Source organism: Rhinolophus hipposideros, assembly GCF_964194185.1.
Source record: "Rhinolophus hipposideros genome assembly, chromosome: 15".
Lineage (NCBI taxonomy): Eukaryota > Metazoa > Chordata > Mammalia > Chiroptera > Rhinolophidae > Rhinolophus > Rhinolophus hipposideros.
In genome coordinates this window covers 23,617,204-23,634,672 of record NC_138061.1, presented here as the reverse complement: position 1 = coordinate 23,634,672, position 17,469 = coordinate 23,617,204, and the positions used below count along the sequence as shown (strand labels likewise).

The following is a 17,469-nucleotide window of genomic DNA, read 5'->3' as shown; positions in this document are numbered from 1 at the left end:
CAGATACAGCTCTGGATATGCCAGTTGGGAAGACAGGTTGACACCTCACAGGAGCAACTATTCTTATGAACTCGTAGAAGGGACTGGGCATGATTGCCAGAAGCCTCGGGTTCCAGAACCAGGCCAGTATTTCTCACTTCTGACAGCCTAGTTAGGAGGGAGGAGGCCACCTGGGAGCACTTTTCTCCAACAGGCAGGAATGACAGCCCAGTCAAAAGAGACATTGCCTCAGAACTTACTGGGAGGCAGGCGGCACAGCCTGTGCAAGTTAAGGGCCTTGCCCTTACCCTTAGTCCTGACTTCAGATCCCAGATTCACCATACCAGCCATTCGATTTGGGCAAGTTACTTCTTCATCTATGAAAAGGAGTAAGAATGGTATCCATCCATCTGAGTTCGTGGGGATGAAATGAGCTGATAATGCATGAAAGTGCTAGCAAAGTGCCTGGTATATAGGGAGAGCACAATGCTAGCTGTTTATTTTCAGCTCTAATTCGAGGCTCTTCCCAGATAACAATTAAAATTGATCTTGAGGCACTTGGGGTTCACTGATATCTGAGCAAACCATATCTCTTAAAATTGTAGTATATGCTCTCTTCTGACAGAGCCCCCAGAGGCTTCTCTGTCCAGCTCTGTCTGCTAGTAAAAAATTAAGTTTGTGACTTTTTGAAACCCAGCATGCTAAAGCTGAGAAAAGGGTGGTGGGTGGTGATTCTCTAGCATGTGTGGACCTGTCCCGATACTCCCTTTTCCTTGCTAACCATTCCCCAGGCAGCAGTCAAGAGAGGGCAAGCCAGAAGGCCCAGCTTTGGGTCTGAGTCCAAGACGACTGGCTGCGAACAGTGAGACTACAGCGTTGTTGCACTGGTGACAGTCCCTACTGAAGAAGCCTCTCAGCTGTAATGTGGCCAAAATAAAGATCACGCCACCTAAAGGGAGAATGCTGGGCAAACCAGAGGTGGAGATGGCAAAGCAGGAACAGAAATGCTGCCACAGTGAAGAGGAAGCAGGACAAATAAGCCCGAGTTCTTTTGCCTCAGGGAACCTCTGCTCAAGTTTCAGTAGTTCATACTTACCCCCTTCACCTAGGATTCCTGCCATAATAGGTCACTGCTCTGTGCAAAGCCTGGAGCCAAACTCTGGTGTGTAGGTGGCTGAGGACAACTAGCACTGCGCTCAGCAACATTTGGGGAGCAGAGCTTGGCAAAAACAAAACCTGCACTTGTGTCTGCTTGTGAAGTACGCCAGAAGGTTTTCAGGTGAGATCCTCTCACAGCCACTGCGTGAAGCAAAGGGGGTAACACTAAGGATGAGCAACAACCTGTTCAAAGAATGAGCTGCCTGTCCCAGGACACAAGTTTAGGGCTAAGTGGCATTCATTTCTTGGTTTGATTTTGAGTCAGTATTCCCTTCATATTTTATCAGCTTGATTTGCAAAAGAGGAGTATTATCAATCAAAGGGGCTTCCTATAGAAAGTTCCATTAATTGCCATCACATCTGATCATTTCATTAGGTTCAGAGATTGACATGGGAGGACAGCAGAGAGAAATGGCTTGTGGTCTGAATCTATATTACCAGAGGTACTAAAGTAACTGCCCAACTACATTTTAGCAAGTGCCATGGGGGAACTCAGCAATGTGAATTGCACATTTTGTTCATTTGAAAATGTGTGCGGTCTGAGTCTGCCATCAGAGCACCTTAGAGGAGAAAGGCTTGCCTCATAGAGTACAGGTAAATGGGATGCTGAACCTACCGCCAAATCACTGGCCTACTTGCCACCTCTTGAGTTATCTAAAGCCGGCACTGTGAGTTCTGTGATAACATGAGCTGGGTCCTTTAGCCCACCGGGCTTCTTGCAGTTTAACTTCTCTCCTGTCTGGTACTGTGAGACTAGCAGTCTTCCTGCCCTTCATCCACTGTCACCCCCAACCCACTTTGCCACAAGGATTGCAGATTTATTGTTCTTAGCCATGCCTTCCCAGTCTTCCCAGCTTGGACTTCCTTACTCAATCCATCAGCTCATTCGGGATTTTCTTGTGTGATCTTTTCCACATTCCTTGCTGACTTTCCCCTTCTATTTCCCACTAGGAGTCCTCCCGTGTCATCACACCAAACACACCTTCCTCTCAGGCCTTTTCCCTTCTGTTTACTCCCCCAACACAAACCTGCGCATTTCCACCTTTGCTCTGAAAATACCCCTCCAGGCTTACCCTGCTTCCCTCTGCTCAGGCTTTTCTACTCCTGATTGTCCTCTCTGTAAAGATAAGAATAATTTCAAGGAAAAAGCCTGTTTTCCCATCTATAACATGAGGCTACTAATCCCCGAATTTAAAAAATGAAGCTGGGCACTCTTTGTAAATGTGTGTCACATGCACTTTACACATTTCTCTCCAGATACCTCCCCCTCCACATACACCACACATCCTGTTTGCAGCGTGCGGAGGTAGGTGGAAGTGTGATGTGGGCCCTGCTGTCTAGCAGTCTGCACTCACACACAGCAGCCCAAACGGCGAGATTGGATATGATCAAGTGCCGAACTAAGCTTTGGGGAACTCATTAAAGAAGGATGACATGTCTTTCCCAGGGTCCCTTCAGTTAAATAATGATAGAGCCACTCAAATCTTGTTCCCCCTCTCTCAGGCCAGTGCTCATCTGTTTGTTCCCCACCCTCTGTCCCTCCAGAGCGCAGACTCCTAGGAACATGCAAGAGTCAGTTACCTATGTCCCCCTGGCCCTCATCATTTTAGTCCTGCTCTTGGGCCCATATCAGCACTCATGGATGAGAGAGGATCAGGCCAGGTCACGGCTAGAGCTGGGATTTGAGTCAAACCCTAAAGGGATCTTTAACAGGCAGTGGGAAGGAGGCATGGCACGAGTTGAGGGGAAACTGCAGGGCTAAAGACGCCTGGGAGGACCATCCTAGTCGGGGAGTTGATTCTGAGGGGGCTTCCTAGATTGCCGATGAGTCAGATGACTGAGCTCAGGAAGGACAGGATATTTTATTGCCTAGGCGGAGTTCACGGAAAGATCTGGAGCAAGAATCATGTGCAAGATGAGGGGGAAGGGAAGGCAGATGTCTGAGTGACCCAGTCCCTAAGGAAGCGCACCTCGGGTACAGCTAAGATTTGTTGGAGTGGACAGGTTGTGGGCTATTTATCCAGAAAAAAACAGCATTTTCTGTGCACTTCTGGTCAAGCTGTTACTTCATCCCTCTAGGCCTGATCACCTTCACCCACCCATTCCTCAGACTGAAGGACCAGGCCTTTGAGCTGAGAATCAAGACCCTGTTCTGTGTTCAGAGCTGCTCCAAAGCTTGGTTGGTCTTCACCTGATGTGTCCCTCTGCTCCCTAGGCAGAGAGCAGAAGGACAGCCCCTCGGGCCCTCGGAGAGTTTTAAGCCTCCAAAGGACAGGTTTGCACGTCCCTAGCACTAGGAAACTCGGAGGAGTCTTAGGGCGAGAGGGGAGAGAAGGTGGGCTATAGCCGTCGAGGGAACTCCAGGTGGTAAGGCCCAACTCCAGGGGGCGATACCCCGGCCGCGGCCCTGGCGGGCGGGGGACGCCAGATGCGTGGAGGCCTTAAACGGTCTCTGCTGTATAGGGCAGGGGGCGCGAAAGAAGAGAGCGGCGACCTTCAAGGCACCCCACCCTGTGGGCCCGCCTCCCTGTCCCGCCTTCCAGGCCCCCGCCCCACCCCCGGCTCCGCCTCCACCCCCGCCCCGCCTCCGGCCGCGGCCCCTTCCTCCCGCAGCTGGTGCTTTAGGGCCGCGGAGCAGCGCGCCGCCGTCTCTATGGCCCCGGGATCCGAACGCAAAGGTGAGAGCGGCAGAGAGAGCGGGCGGCGGCGGTGCCCGGGCCGGAGGGCGGAGGCCAGGCCTTCTCCACGTCCATTCCAACCCTCCAAGCTGGGCCAGGCCTGTCTCACCGCTAAGTCCCCCGGTCCCGCATAAAGGCTCGAAGGGGCGCGGGCCAGGCCTCGGGCCGCGCTGGGCGCAGACCCTCCACAGCGGAGCCGGGGACCAGAGCGGGGCGGGGGCCCGCGTGCCGAACAGTGTTCCTCCAGATCTGGGTCACGTCTCCTGGCGTCCGGCGGGATAGAAGGAGAGCTCGTCCTCGACCTGCAGCAGCAGAGACTGAGGTTAGACCTGAGGAAAGGATTGCACCGGAGAGCAGATGGTGGAGGAAGGAGATAGAGGGGGAGGGGCTCTCAGACACGGAGAGACCACCATCCTACTGGGCAGAGGGAGATACCGCCTGCACTAAGCAGATGGACATCGGGGATGAAGGTCAAGAGCCTGATGATCCTACATTGATCTTTTTTGGGGAGTGGTCTCCCCTCAGTAACCTCTGTCCTAGGATCTGCCTAGTGGGAAGGTGATCAGAGTTCAGGGGGCTGGCCCTTGGGAGGAACCCAAACTGGTGGAACTGGGGGTAGAGTGTGGGGCGTGGACTGGAGACCTTGAAGCCTTGTTGCCACTGGGAGGGTGGGCAGCTCCGCCCCCCCATTTAACCCCGCCCCCTCTCCCAACAGGTTAAGTGGGGGCTAAGAGCTCAGGCCCAACTTCCATATCTAGAACTGCAGTATACATGGAAGTAGAGGAATGCTAAGTTAATGTTCCATTCCATCTTTTCTTTGCTAAAACTAGGGGCCTTCTGCCTGAGTTAGTTATTATACCTCTCCCTCCCTGGCAGAGTGGCCTTGACCCATGCACCCATCCCATTTGAGCATCTGAAGTCAGAAGCCTCTACCATCGCGCGCGCGCACACACACACACACACACACACACACACACACATTTGGAATCTGGCCTTAGAATTGGGACAGTCAGGAGGGAGGCGGGGTTTTGCACTGCATCTCACCCTCAGTGGACACTGGCAGCCTGCAAGTCTGCAGTGAGAATTGGACCCCTGTATGTACATATTCTTGTCTCTGCATAGCTGTAGTTGTGTGTTTGAGGACTGTGTGAACACACATGTATTTGGCCCTTCTGGGAGCGTGACAGTGCCTGACCTACTGTATCAATCAGTTTGTGTGCATGTTCATGTACATACGTGTGTCTGTGCAGCACCCTCCTGTGAATAGGTGTACAATTCTTCATATGCACATGTGTGGGTTTATAACCCTCCTTGTCAACCTCTGAGGCTGTGTGACCTGCCGAATGAATGGGCATGTAATTAATACAAGCTTACATGTGAATATGTATGAACACATGTGGCAGGCCCTTTATGTGAACACGTGTGCACAAACCTCCCTGTGAATGTGCGTGTTCATGACTCTCCTGTGAGTACATGTGTTCACAGTCCTGTGAATCTGCATGTATGTGCTCCTGTGTGCATGCACACCACCCTCCTGTGGACACGTGACTCTTGTGTAAACCCGTGCAAGTGTGCCATGTACCACACTCTGAGTGGTTCCTCTGACCTGGGGTGTGTCTCTGCTGCCCAATCCTAGGGACAGGTCCCTCCTAGCCATAGGGCTCCCACTCCTTCTGCACTAAGCAAATAGGAGGCCCCAAAGGTAAACAGGTGTGCCTCCACAGTGAGGGGTGGAGCATGGGCAGTTTGCCTGGGGCCTCCTGCTGCCACAGCCACTAAACCAGTAGCTGATGCCCTTTCTGTGGTCCAGGGACTTTCTTTCTACTCATACTCCATTCTACCGCTCTGGGCTCTGCCCACTATAGTGGTGACCTTTACCTCTTGAATAAGTGCTCCAAATTCCTGTTCTCCTTCTGGCCAGCTCCTAGTCCCTCCCCTCTCTTCAAGGCCACTTAGTTAATATTTGACCTGGAGGGGAGGGGAGAGGCCAGTGACCCCTCTGGCCTTGTCTGTGGGCACCGGATGAGATTGGGTGGGTCAGGCTTCTTCCACGCCTAGCCCAACTCAGGAAGCCTTCAGGAGATCAGGCCTCAGAGATCAGGCCTGTTACAGGGCTCAGAGGAGGCCTGCCACCTACCTCCACCCCATCCGCAGCTGGTTGGCTTGAGGGAGGGTCCAGCTGTGGGAATAGTGTCCAAGATATGCCAGGGGAGGTGGCCAAGAGCTCAGGGATCCCATCGTTCACTTTTTCCGTGTTGTTCATGTCTCCATTAACTGGCCTTTCACACTACAGCCTCCCTCACAGACATTACACCCATGCAGCCAGTGGGGCCCAGGAACCCCCGCCCTCAATGCCTGTGAGTGCCTGTTTGCAGGTAGGGACACATGCAGATGCCTAGCGAGAGAGTGCAGTACAGACTCGAATGAGCAAGGCGGAGATGTGCACCCCCTCAGAGAAGAATGCTGAGGAGGAGAAGTGTCTAATTAAAGAGAAATTCCAGAGGGAGCGCTCAGGCCAGGGAAAAGAAAAAACAAAGGAAAACAGGACAAAATAAACAAAGGCCCATTAAACATCTCTGCCCGGGCCTTCCTGCATAAGGCACCCCCGCAGGCAGCAAGGGCAGCTGCTGCAGCTGGGTCTCATTGTGGGGAGGAGAAGGAGGGTGTCCTCCCTGAGAACCTGACTCCACCAAGATGGAGGCCTAGCTAAGCTTCTGTCTTGGTCAGAGGAGGGCTACTACCTTGGGTTTGGGTTGGGGGGAGTCTAGGGTCTTGTAAAGAGGATGAGTTCCACCCAACTTCCTACATGAGATTGACTGTGAGTGGATCCTGACATGGGAGCTCTGTGGGTGCTGGGCCTCATCCTTTCAGTACCCCCTGACTTCTGGAAATAATGTCTCTACCTGCCACCCACACGCAGATCAAAGGGCTTTTTTTCCTGTTTTTTCTTCAGAAACCGGATTTCAGAGAACCAGGACAGCCCTGCTGTCGGGGCAGGGTCACCCTATCAGTGAACTACAAACCCTCTATGATCCCACAAATCCCTCTCACCATGGAGTTTCTATTTGATGCAAACAGACAGCGTGTGATCCATCCTTCCCTCTGACCTCTTATCTGGGATTCCATGGCCGCACAACCCTGTGATTCCATGTCCCCCCAATTCCAGGACCCTCCCTGGCCCCATGACCCCTGACCTTCCAAGTGACCTGCCTGGACCTTGACCCCTGTGACTATTCTCCCCATCATCCCCTTTACTCTGGCCCTGGCTCCCCCTGAGAATCTTGTTGGTCTGGGCGTCCCCAGGAAGATGTGGGGGAGGCTCTGGCCCCTCCTCCTGAGCTTCCTCACAGCAACTGCAGTCCCTGGACCCTCACTGCGGAGACCATCCAGAGAACTAGATGCCACGCCACGGATGACCATCCCCTACGAAGGTTAGTCCCACCCCGCCAACCTCAAAAGGCAGCAGGAGCCAGGGCTGGGGGTGGGGAGGCAGTCCCAGATCTGGGCTCACAGCTCCCACTCTCCCCAGAGCTCTCTGGGACCCGGCGCTTCAAGGGCGCCGCCCAGAACTACTCAACACTGCTGCTGGAGGAGGCCTCGGCAAGGCTGCTGGTGGGAGCCCGAGGCGCCCTGTTCTCTCTCAGTGCCCATGACATAGGAGATGGGGCTCACAAAGAGGTCAGCCCCTGGAACCTGGACCACCCAGAGCTTCATCCAGCTCCCCAGGACCTCAACTTTCTAGAAACCCTGCCAGCCTTCCATAGCCCCCTGGTCAGACAATGCTGCCCTTCCCAGCCCAGGTCTCCCTTACATCCCATGTTCCTCCTGACACTTACCCCACCCCAATTTCCCCAGCTCCCTGGGGTCCTATCACCTGGTCCCACAGGTAATGGGGAGAGGCGAGGGTATTGGGGTCATTGCATCAGCCTTTCTCCCCTTCCCCCCTCCAGATCCGTTGGGAGGCCTCCCCAGAGATGCAAAGCAAATGTCACCAAAAAGGGAAAAACAACCAGGTACGTGGTCTGCCTCATCCCAGGTCCTTTCCTCCTCCTCCTCAGTTGGAGATGTCAGGGTTGGTGGGAACACAGACAGAGAGGTAACGGTCCACCAGTCAATTGCAGCAACCACAATAAACATTGTAAGTGCTACCAGAGTGGCAAGCCCCCGGCGCAGTTCTTTTTTTAAAAAAAACTTTTATTTATTTAAGTGTGTTTTTCCAGGACCCATCAGCTCCAAGTCAAGTGGTTGTTTCAATCTAGTTGTGAAGGGTGCAGCTCACAGTGGCCCCTGTGGGGATCGAACCAGCAACCTTGTTAAGAGCACCTGTTCTAACCAACTGAGCTCACCGGCCGCCCCCAGATGCAGCACTTCTAATCCAAACATCTGGTGACCTATTAGCTTGGTCTGTGATAGCATCTTAATCTCCTCTGGGCCTCCCAATAATAATCATAACAATAAGTAATCTCTAGTAAGTGCATCTTAATCTCTAGTAAGTGACTTAGCTATTATCACCTATTCCTAAAATAACCCTATGAAATAGTATTATCCTCCATTTTCGATAGGAAGAAAATGAGGTTTTGGTCAAGGAGTAGCTCAAGTAGCCAGTATTCCATAGAGGGGCGTTGGTGAAGTGTCAGCCCTTTCTAGCTAAAGAACAGGGTGTCTGCAGGGGTCTCACGTCTAGTTGTGTAACAGATCCTTCCGGAGAGCTTTCTAAAAAAAACATTCCCAACGTCCACCAGCGCAGGGATTCTGATTCAGTGAGTCAGGGGTGGTGCCGGGACACTTGTGTTTAAAGAGGCGCTTCTAGGAGCATCTATCAAAGGAAGCTTCTTGGGGCAGCATGGGAAACAAACGAGGCTGGTGGAGCAGGTGGAGCCCAGGTCATGAAGGGCTGTAAATGCCCAGCTCGGGGTTTGGATTTTATTCTGTGACAATGGGCACCCTCACCATTTGATTAAACTTTAGAGACTCTCAAACTTTAATGTGCGGGTGACTCACCTTGGTATATTATAAATACAGGTGCTAATTTAGTAGGTCTGGGAAGGACCCGAGATTCTGCAGTTCTAACAAGCTTCCAAGTGAAGCTGACACTGCTGATCCCTGGAGCACCCTTCGGGGAGAGAGAACATTTCCCAAAGCATGTCTTGAGGAGCATTAATTTTCAAAAGGGGTTTCATGGTCAGATGAGTTTGGAAAATGCTGCACACATTTCAATCACACAACACACAGCAACACCCTTAAGGCTCTGAGAAGTCCCCAGTAAAAGTAGGTTTCACCTGTGGTTTCCAACTTATTTAACCACAGAATTCCTCCTTCCTCTCCCCTTTATTAAATATAAACTTCTTGGGGAAATATGGCTGTAGGAATATTTATTCAGCCCCAGGCACTAGATGAATTAGAATGGAGTGAGTCTGGAGGCAAGAAAGGTAGTGGGAGGTTGGGGACATCATATGGGTCAAAGGAGGGAGGCCTGAGCAGGCTGGTGGAGAGCAAGGATGGAGGCCAAAGCACTGCATGCGGCGAGGGAGCGGGATAAGACAAAGACACCTGCATGGATTCCAACCCTGGGTAACATGCAGGAGGAGGAATCACTAACAAGGCAAAGAAGTCAAGAGAGCAGCAGCTTAAGGCACGTGATGGGCAGAGAAGGCCAGTGTGGCTGGAGTAGGGTGGATGAGACCACAGAAAGGGGCAGGGCCAGGAGCATGTGGGACCCTATGTTCAGGACTCTGAGGAGCCACTGAAGGGTTTTTTAACACAGCCGTGAGATGATCTGGTTTACATTTTTTAAAATATGCTTTGAAAAGTGGGGTGCAAGAGTGTGCTGATTGGTAGACTATCTCTGGAGGGAAACTTCAGACAATGGCAGGTAGCAGTCTCCTTTGAAGGCAACAGGGATAAAAAGGAGACTGGTTACAACGTATCCCTTTGTACCTTTTGAACTGTACACTGCATATACTCGTCATTGATTGAACAAATAAGTCGTTTTCATAGAGTGGCGGAGGATTGGGAGATCTGTCAGGTGGTCACTGCAGTTCAGGCAAGTGGTGATGGTGGTAATTTAAACTCGGGTGGGGGCAGTGGAGGGGAAGTGGGCCAAGTCAAGAGACATAGGACAAAGACTTAATCAGGGAGCGGGACTGAATGTGGGGGTGAGGGGTTGGGAAGCAGCAAGGATGACTCCTGGTTTCTGGACTGAGTAATGGGATGCAAAGATGGAGAGGTGGGGATGACTGGATGAACAGGTTTAGGAGGGCGGGGAGGAGGGAGGAGCTTGCTTTCTGACCAGGTAAGTTTGTTGTGTCTGTGGGATATCAGGTGGAGAGAAGGCTGAGGCATGGCAGTAGATTTGGTAGTGTCACCCCAAAGGGGGTGTGGGAGCTCCAGGAGTGGGAGACGTTGCTGATAAGGAGATGTGAGAGAAGCATTTTAGGATGGTGAGGGTCTGGGAGCCTCTGAACTGGGGGTGCAGGAGATGCAGGAGAAGGAGGCAGAAGGAATCAGGTAATCCAAGAGACAGAGGAGTCGTGCCATTGGGAGGCCAGAGGACAGTGAGTTCCAGGGAATATTCTGTGTTCCGGGCAGTGAGAACGCCCACTGGGATCTTGAAAAGAACTATGTGTCCTGTGAGTAGGGTAAGAGCCAGACTATGAAGCTGGACTATGAAGAGGCCTCCTTCTGGAGCTCACAGCCCTCCCCCACCTATCCCACAGACCGAGTGTTTCAACCACGTGCGATTCCTACAGAGGCTCAATGCCACCCACCTCTACGCATGTGGGACTCACGCCTTCCAGCCCCTCTGTGCAGCCATTGTGAGTATGCCTGCCCCAGCCCTAACCGCTGGTTCCTGACAGCAGACTGCTCTGACCTTGGGCCACAACCCCTGCCTGTCCTTGGAACCACTGACTTCTGGACTCTCCATTCCCGTAGGATGCCGAGGCCTTCACCTTGCCAAGCAGCTTCGAGGAGGGGAAGGAGAAGTGTCCTTACGACCCAGCCCGTGGCTTCACAGGTCTCATCATCGGTGAGCATGCCCTCCTCGCCACCCAGCCCATCCACAGGCATGCAGTTTGTGGGACATGGATGTCATTGCCAGGACTTGCCCCCCACGTGTGTTATGTGCCTTGTGTGTGACATGTCTCGTGCCTGGCACCTCCTCCCGCAGATGGAGGCCTCTACACAGCCACACGGTATGAATTCCGGAGCATTCCCGACATCCGCCGGAGCCGCCACCCGCATTCCCTGAGGACGGAGGAGGCACCCATGCACTGGCTCAATGGTTAGGACGATGAGGCACACGCTGGTGGGGGGCAGGGCACTATTGCTTCACCTTTACTCCCTTGGGCGGTTGGCCATCCTATCCCCGAGTCCCCAGGTGAGCCTGCCTCTTCCTGTGTGTTGTTGGGTGAGGGGTGGGGGATGGGGAGAAAGCCCAGCCTGGCTCAGAAGTCACCTGAACTGCCCCACCCAGATGCTGAGTTCGTGTTCTCCGTCCTGGTGCGGGAGAGCAAGGCCAGTGCGGTGGGTGACGATGACAAGCTTTACTACTTCTTCACGGAGCGTGCCGCTGAGGAGGGCTCTGGCAGCTTTGCTCAGAGCCGCAGCAGCCACCGAGTGGCCCGTGTGGCCCGTGTGTGCAAGGTGAGTGGGAGTGAGGCTGGGCCAAGGGTGTCGAGGCTGAACAGCTGACCCTGGCCCCTGACCCCCTGCCCCTACCTCCCCAGGGTGACCTGGGAGGGAGGAAGATCTTGCAGAAGAAGTGGACCTCCTTCTTAAAGGCGCGTCTCATCTGCCACATTCCACAGTATGAGACACTGCGTAGTGTCTGCAGCCTGGAAACGGATACCTCGGCCCGCACGCACTTCTATGCAGCCTTCACGCTGACCACACAGTGGTCAGTGCAGGGACAGTGGGGAGGGAAGGAACGGGGGGCTAGCATAGGGGCTGGAGCAGAGGTCAGCATCCATTGTTGGGAGGGCAGGCTGCAGAGAGGATTTCAGGCACATCCAGCTGGCCTGGGGCTGGCGGCCACCGTGGCCTACTGACCTCAGGAGACCCTGTGGAGCTGGGGTCGATCAGGGTAACAGTGGGCTCCAGGCTGAGCGGGTAGCGGGGGCAGGCTCCACTCAGTGTGATTCAGCCCGCTCCCCTGTCTTATCCCTAGGAAGACCCTGGAGGCCTCAGCCATCTGCCGCTACGAGCTGACGGAGGTGCAGGCTGTCTTTGCAGGCCCCTACATGGAATACCAGGATGGTGCCCGGCGCTGGGGCCGCTATGAGGGCGAGGTGCCGGAACCCCGGCCTGGCTCGGTGAGTGCCCAGGCCTGGGGTCAGTGCTGAGGAGACAGAAGTCCTGGGAGGGGTAGTAGGACCCTTGTGGGGAGTCCTGAGGTTCACCACCCCTGTCCCCTACCCCAGTGCATCACAGATTCGTTGCGCAGCCGAGGCTACAACTCATCCCAGGACTTGCCATCGCTGGTCCTGGACTTTGTCAAGTTGCACCCACTGATGGCTCGGCCCGTGGTGCCCACACGTGGACGGCCCCTGCTGCTCAAGCGCAGCGTGCGCTACACACACCTCACAGGAACACCTGTCACCACGCCTGCTGGACTCACCTATGACCTGCTCTTTCTGGGCACAGGTGCTTCTGACCCTTTGCTTAAGCCCTCTGGTGACTGCTGACCTGTCCTTAATCCCTATTGAGCTCTAGCCCCCTGGATGACCCTTGATCACAAAACCCTGGTCACCACCATGTTGATTCTTCAATGAACATTGACGACTGGCCCCTATGACCACTGGCTCTTGGTGACTGTTGACTCCTTTCACCAACCACAGTTGACATCTGACCTCAGTCACAATGCTGTGAACCCAGTAATTCCTGCCATGACAAGCCCCGAGTTGCCAATGTCCTGAAGCCCCACTACTTCTGGCTGATTCTTGTCCCTGACCTTATGACTCCCAAACCGGTCCCATTAGGCTATTGCAGGGGGCCAAGAGCAAGTGCATTGCTAGGGTCTGACCCTCTGCCCTATCCCTACTAGCTGATGGCTGGATCCACAAAGCTGTTGTCGTAGGCTCTGGGATGCACATTATCGAAGAGATACAAGTATTCAAGGAACCCCAGTCTGTGGAGAATCTGGTCGTCTCTCCGGTGCAGGTAGCCCCTGACTCATGACCTTCAAGATGGTCTTGCCGGAAAAGGGGGAGGGAGTTGGGGAGGCTGGGCAGTGGCTGCGTGTGTGTGTGTGTGTGTGTGTAAGTGGGAGTGGGCTGTTGCTGACCAGCTATCCTCTCTGGCTCCCAGCATAGCCTCTACGTGGGGGCCCCTAGTGGCGTCATCCAGCTACCACTGTCCAGCTGCTCCCGCTACCGCTCTTGCTACGACTGCATCCTGGCCCGAGACCCCTACTGCGGCTGGGACCCCAGCACCCATGCTTGCATGGAGGCCACCACCATAGCCAACAGGTCCCAGGGTAGCTGGTGGAAGGTGGAAGGGGGTGTGAGGGTCCCATGTGCCCAGGGATCAGGGCCTGAAGGGAGGAGGAAGGCCCGCAGCTGTGGGGGAAATGGCTACCAGTAGTTGGTATCAGCCCTATTGACCCTTCCACTGGGGAAACTGAAGCCCAGTCCCTCTTGTTCATGAGCCCTGATCTTCCATCTCCAGGACAGCACTGATACAGGACGTGGAGAGAGGAAACCGAGGCTGTGAGGGCAACAGGGACACAGGTAAGTGGCATTCATGGATGTGTGTGGGTCTGGCTACATAGCTTGTCTTCTTTACCATTTACTCTCATTTGTTTGCACATGTATGTATCTGAATGGCTATATGTGTGTACTTTCAGAGTCTGGCACAGAGTAAGTGCTCAACATACAGTTGTTGCCCAAAAGAATTATAAATAAGGAAACAGGCTCAAGGTGTGAAGTTTCTTGTCTGGAGCTTAAAGCCAAGGTGGAGGTGGAGGGCTAGCAATCGCATGATGGCACAATGAATTATAATTGTTTTCCTTGGTTTTTGTTACAAAAGGAAAAATTGTAACTATGACAAGGGTTTGAAGGATAATGGGTACTACCCCAAGGACGATCAGATGACTGCATTGATATCTGAAGGAAAAGTTAGTAATCATAGCTAATATGTACTGAGTACTCACTATGTCAGGCACTGATCAAACACTCATGTGCACTCTCTCATTCATTCTCACAGCATTCCTATGAGAGGTGCCATTACCGTCATCCCCATAAGGGGCTCTCTGAGGCACAAGTAGAATAAGTAAACGGCTCAAAGTTAATCAGCTGTTAAGCAGCAGGGTCAGAATTGGAACCTGCCTCCATGCAGTTGGACTGGAGTTTGTGCTTTTGATCACTGCTATGTTCTCTCCCCCCAAGTTAACCAGGCAAGTGGCAGTGGGGACATGGGGAGAGAGGGATGACACACAAGCAGAAGGAACAGCAGGCAGAGCAAGCTTCGTGTTTCAGCAACAGGGGGCTGGAGAAGTGGGCAGGGTCCATGCTAAGGCAGGGGAGTGGCATGATCAGCTGTTTTTAAAAGGTCACGCTACTGCTGCCTGGAGAACAGATTAGATGGGGACCAGAGTGGGCCAGCAGTTCAGGAAGGAGAAAGGTCAACAGGTGTGAGATAGATTCCGGAAGCAGAAACTTGGTGAGGGTTAGATACAAAGGTGAGGGGGAGAGAGAGAGGCAAGGGAGACTCCCAGGTTTCTGCTTTCAGGTGGTGACGTTCATGCTGATGACAATTCATGGTGATGAAAAGAACTAGAGTAGTTTGAGAGGGAAGCTTTGGCTTTGCTTCCTGCGACATGTCCAAGAGACCTCATGGTGATGCCCAGCATGTAGAAGATACTCAATTCTGATGCTCAGGAGAGAACTCTGTGCTGGAGGTAGAGATTAGGCATCACTGGCAGATGGCAGGAATTGAAACTACAGGGAAGGGCCAATGTGAACCTGCTGTGGGAGCGTAAGTGCAGAGCTTCACCAAGTGTCCAAATTCTGTGCTTGGTGCTGGGGATACAACGGGGAATCATCTGGCTTGCCATCGCCAATGCCCTCCCTGGAATAGGCAAGCATTGTGTGCTCCTCCTGTCCTCCTCTCCCTCTAGGGCCACCACCACCAGTGAAGACCCGCTCTGTGCTCCGGGGTGATGATGTCCTCCTGCCCTGTGACCAGCCATCCAACCTAGCCCGGGCCTTGTGGCTGCTCAATGGGAGCCTGGGCCTGAGCGATGGGCGGGATGGCTACCGTGTGGGTGTGGATGGGTTGCTAGTGACAGACACACAGCCTGAGCACAGTGGCAACTATGGCTGCTACGCCGAGGAGAACGGCCTCCGCACCCTGCTGGCCTCCTACAGCCTCACAGTGCGGCCAGCCACCCCTGCGCCGGCTCCACAAGCCCCTGCCATGCCTGGAGCACAACTGGCACCTGATGTGAGGCTGCTCTATGTGCTAGCCATTGCTGCACTTGGTGGCCTCTGCCTCATCCTGGCTTCCTCCCTCCTCTATGTGGCCTGTCTTCGGGGAGGCAGACGAGGGCATCGACGGAAATACTCACTGGGTCGGGCTGGCAGGGCAGGGGGCTCTGCTGTCCAGCTACAGACAATCTCAGGCCAATGTCCTGGAGAAGAAGATGAAGGTGACGATGGGGAGGGATCTGGGGGCCTGGAGAGCGGCTGTCTCCAGATCATCCCTGGGGAAGGAGCCCCAGCCCCACCACCTCCGCCACCCCCACCGCCACCGGCTGAGCTGACCAATGGGCTGGTGGCGCTGCCCAGCCGGCTGCGCAGGATGAATGGCAGTAGCTACGTGCTCCTGAGGCAGAGCAATAACGGAGTGCCAGTGGGGCCCTGCTCCTTTGCCGAGGAGCTCAGCCGCATCCTGGAGAAGAGGAAACACACACAGCTTGTAGAGCACCTGGATGAGAGCTCTGTCTGAGCCCAGCCTCCCAGGACAAATGCTCTTCCAAGCCAGCCGTCTACCCCAGGCTGGGCTGCTGCTTCCCCAACACAGACACCCTATTTTCACCCCAACTCCAGGCCCTTCTCCCAACTTTTTCGTGTCCCTGTAGGGCTGGCCAGAGTCAGGCCCAGCCAAAGCCCCTCCTCAGTCTCCACAGACCCATCTGTGAGCAGCCCAGGCCAACCGGTGCTCCTCAAGGTAGGTGGTCCCACAGGTCCTGCCGCCCCAGTTCCTGTCCCCGTCCTCCTGCCCCATTTGTCTGCTCAAACCCTTCCTCTTTCTCCCAGGCAGGACTCTGCAGGTCCAGATGGCCTCAACGTCACCACCCTCTGCATGGCCCTATGTGCCGGATGGTCCTCATCCCACACCTGTCAGCCACCAGAGCCATCTGAGCCCTGCACACGTGCACATGTGCACATGGAAGAATGTCTATCAGCTGGGCTGCAGGGCCTCCACCCTCCCTCACCCCCCCTTCTGGTACATTCTTGTTTCATCTCTTCTTCTGGACTTCGAGTGCCCTCCCAGTTGCCACATCCCATCCTATCTAGTCCTCTCACCTAGTCCCAGCCCCATGTGGTGTTCTTTTTGGCTAGAGCTTAGGAACAGGCCAGTCTGGGGAGGTAAGACCATCATTCCCCTCTTCTCCCTTAATGTGCAGCCCTTATGAGTCAGCCCCACCCCCCACCCCTTTGGTCACTCTTGAGAGTGACAGAAACAGAGTTCCAGGCATGTCCCTTTCTCTCATATGTGTGCTTACATTTCCACTCACATGCACCTTCTGAGCCTCCCCTTGCTGCCTCGGACCTGTGTCTGTCGGATTTGGTCCATGGACATTTCAGAGGGAGAGCCCTCTCCCGTTTAGCTGTCCTTGAAGACACTTCCCTAGGACGGGTCACTGACACTGCACTCAATGAGCCAGCTTCCCTTTTGGGGACCAAGCATTTGCTATCCCTCAACCAGAGCAGGGGGAGGAGAGATCTGATGTTTCACCTGGCACATGAAGCCCGTTCTAGGAACTATGCAAAGGGCAGAGGCTGGGATGCTTGGCTCCCACCCCTGTCCTACCTCACCGGGGCACTTTCAGAGTCCAGGGGCCTCTGAAGTCTCCAGGCCCATATGGGACAATCAAATCCTGACTGAGCTCCCTGATTCCCCTTGGGTGAGGATGACTGTTATTTTTGTAGCTGAGAACGTGGAATCCCACGGATTTTTACTGCCCTTCACCCATCCTCTCCACCTCCACCCACAATGAATGTATTTATTGTGAGAACAGCTACATTTCTTTAGGAATGCCCCCACTCACCACCCTGGTGGGTGGAACAGGCATGTGAGAGAGTGGGGAGCCTGGGCTCAGCTCCTCCACCCCGTTGGTTAATAAAGTCTCTTTTCCCCACAGCTATGAGTAGTCTGCTTCATCTAAACTGGCCTTCTTCCCCTGCGCACTGGGGGAGAGGCTCTGAGCCTACAGTGAAGGTGCTGCAGGGTTGACTGCTCCCCATACAAACCATTTGCAGAGGAAATTGGGATCCTCAGCCACTACCCTGGGTGCCCTGGGTAGGTACAGAGGCCTTTATTAGGACCCTCACTATTCATGGACCTTGGTGATAAGGGCACAACAAACAAAAGTATGACAGTTCAAGAATTCATACAAAGGTTTCTAGGTTTTTACATCCTGCCTCTTCTC

The 17,469-nt window shown here is 54.0% G+C and overlaps 1 protein-coding gene across 1 annotated transcript; it reads left to right on the top strand.

The window, feature by feature from the left end:
* Positions 1-3,720: 3,720 nt before the first annotated feature.
* Positions 3,721-17,180, top strand: SEMA4G (semaphorin 4G). The gene is made up of 16 exons (XM_081074674.1): positions 3,721-4,137; positions 6,769-7,246; positions 7,345-7,493; positions 7,766-7,828; positions 10,532-10,630; positions 10,749-10,842; positions 10,984-11,097; positions 11,290-11,459; positions 11,543-11,712; positions 11,983-12,127; positions 12,236-12,458; positions 12,859-12,974; positions 13,122-13,282; positions 13,482-13,543; positions 14,932-15,983; positions 16,073-17,180. The coding sequence occupies exons 2-15, from the start codon at positions 7,123-7,125 to the stop codon at positions 15,759-15,761; spliced, it is 2,520 nt and encodes an 839-aa protein (XP_080930800.1). The 5' UTR covers positions 3,721-4,137; positions 6,769-7,122; the 3' UTR covers positions 15,762-15,983; positions 16,073-17,180.
* Positions 17,181-17,469: the final 289 nt, after the last annotated feature.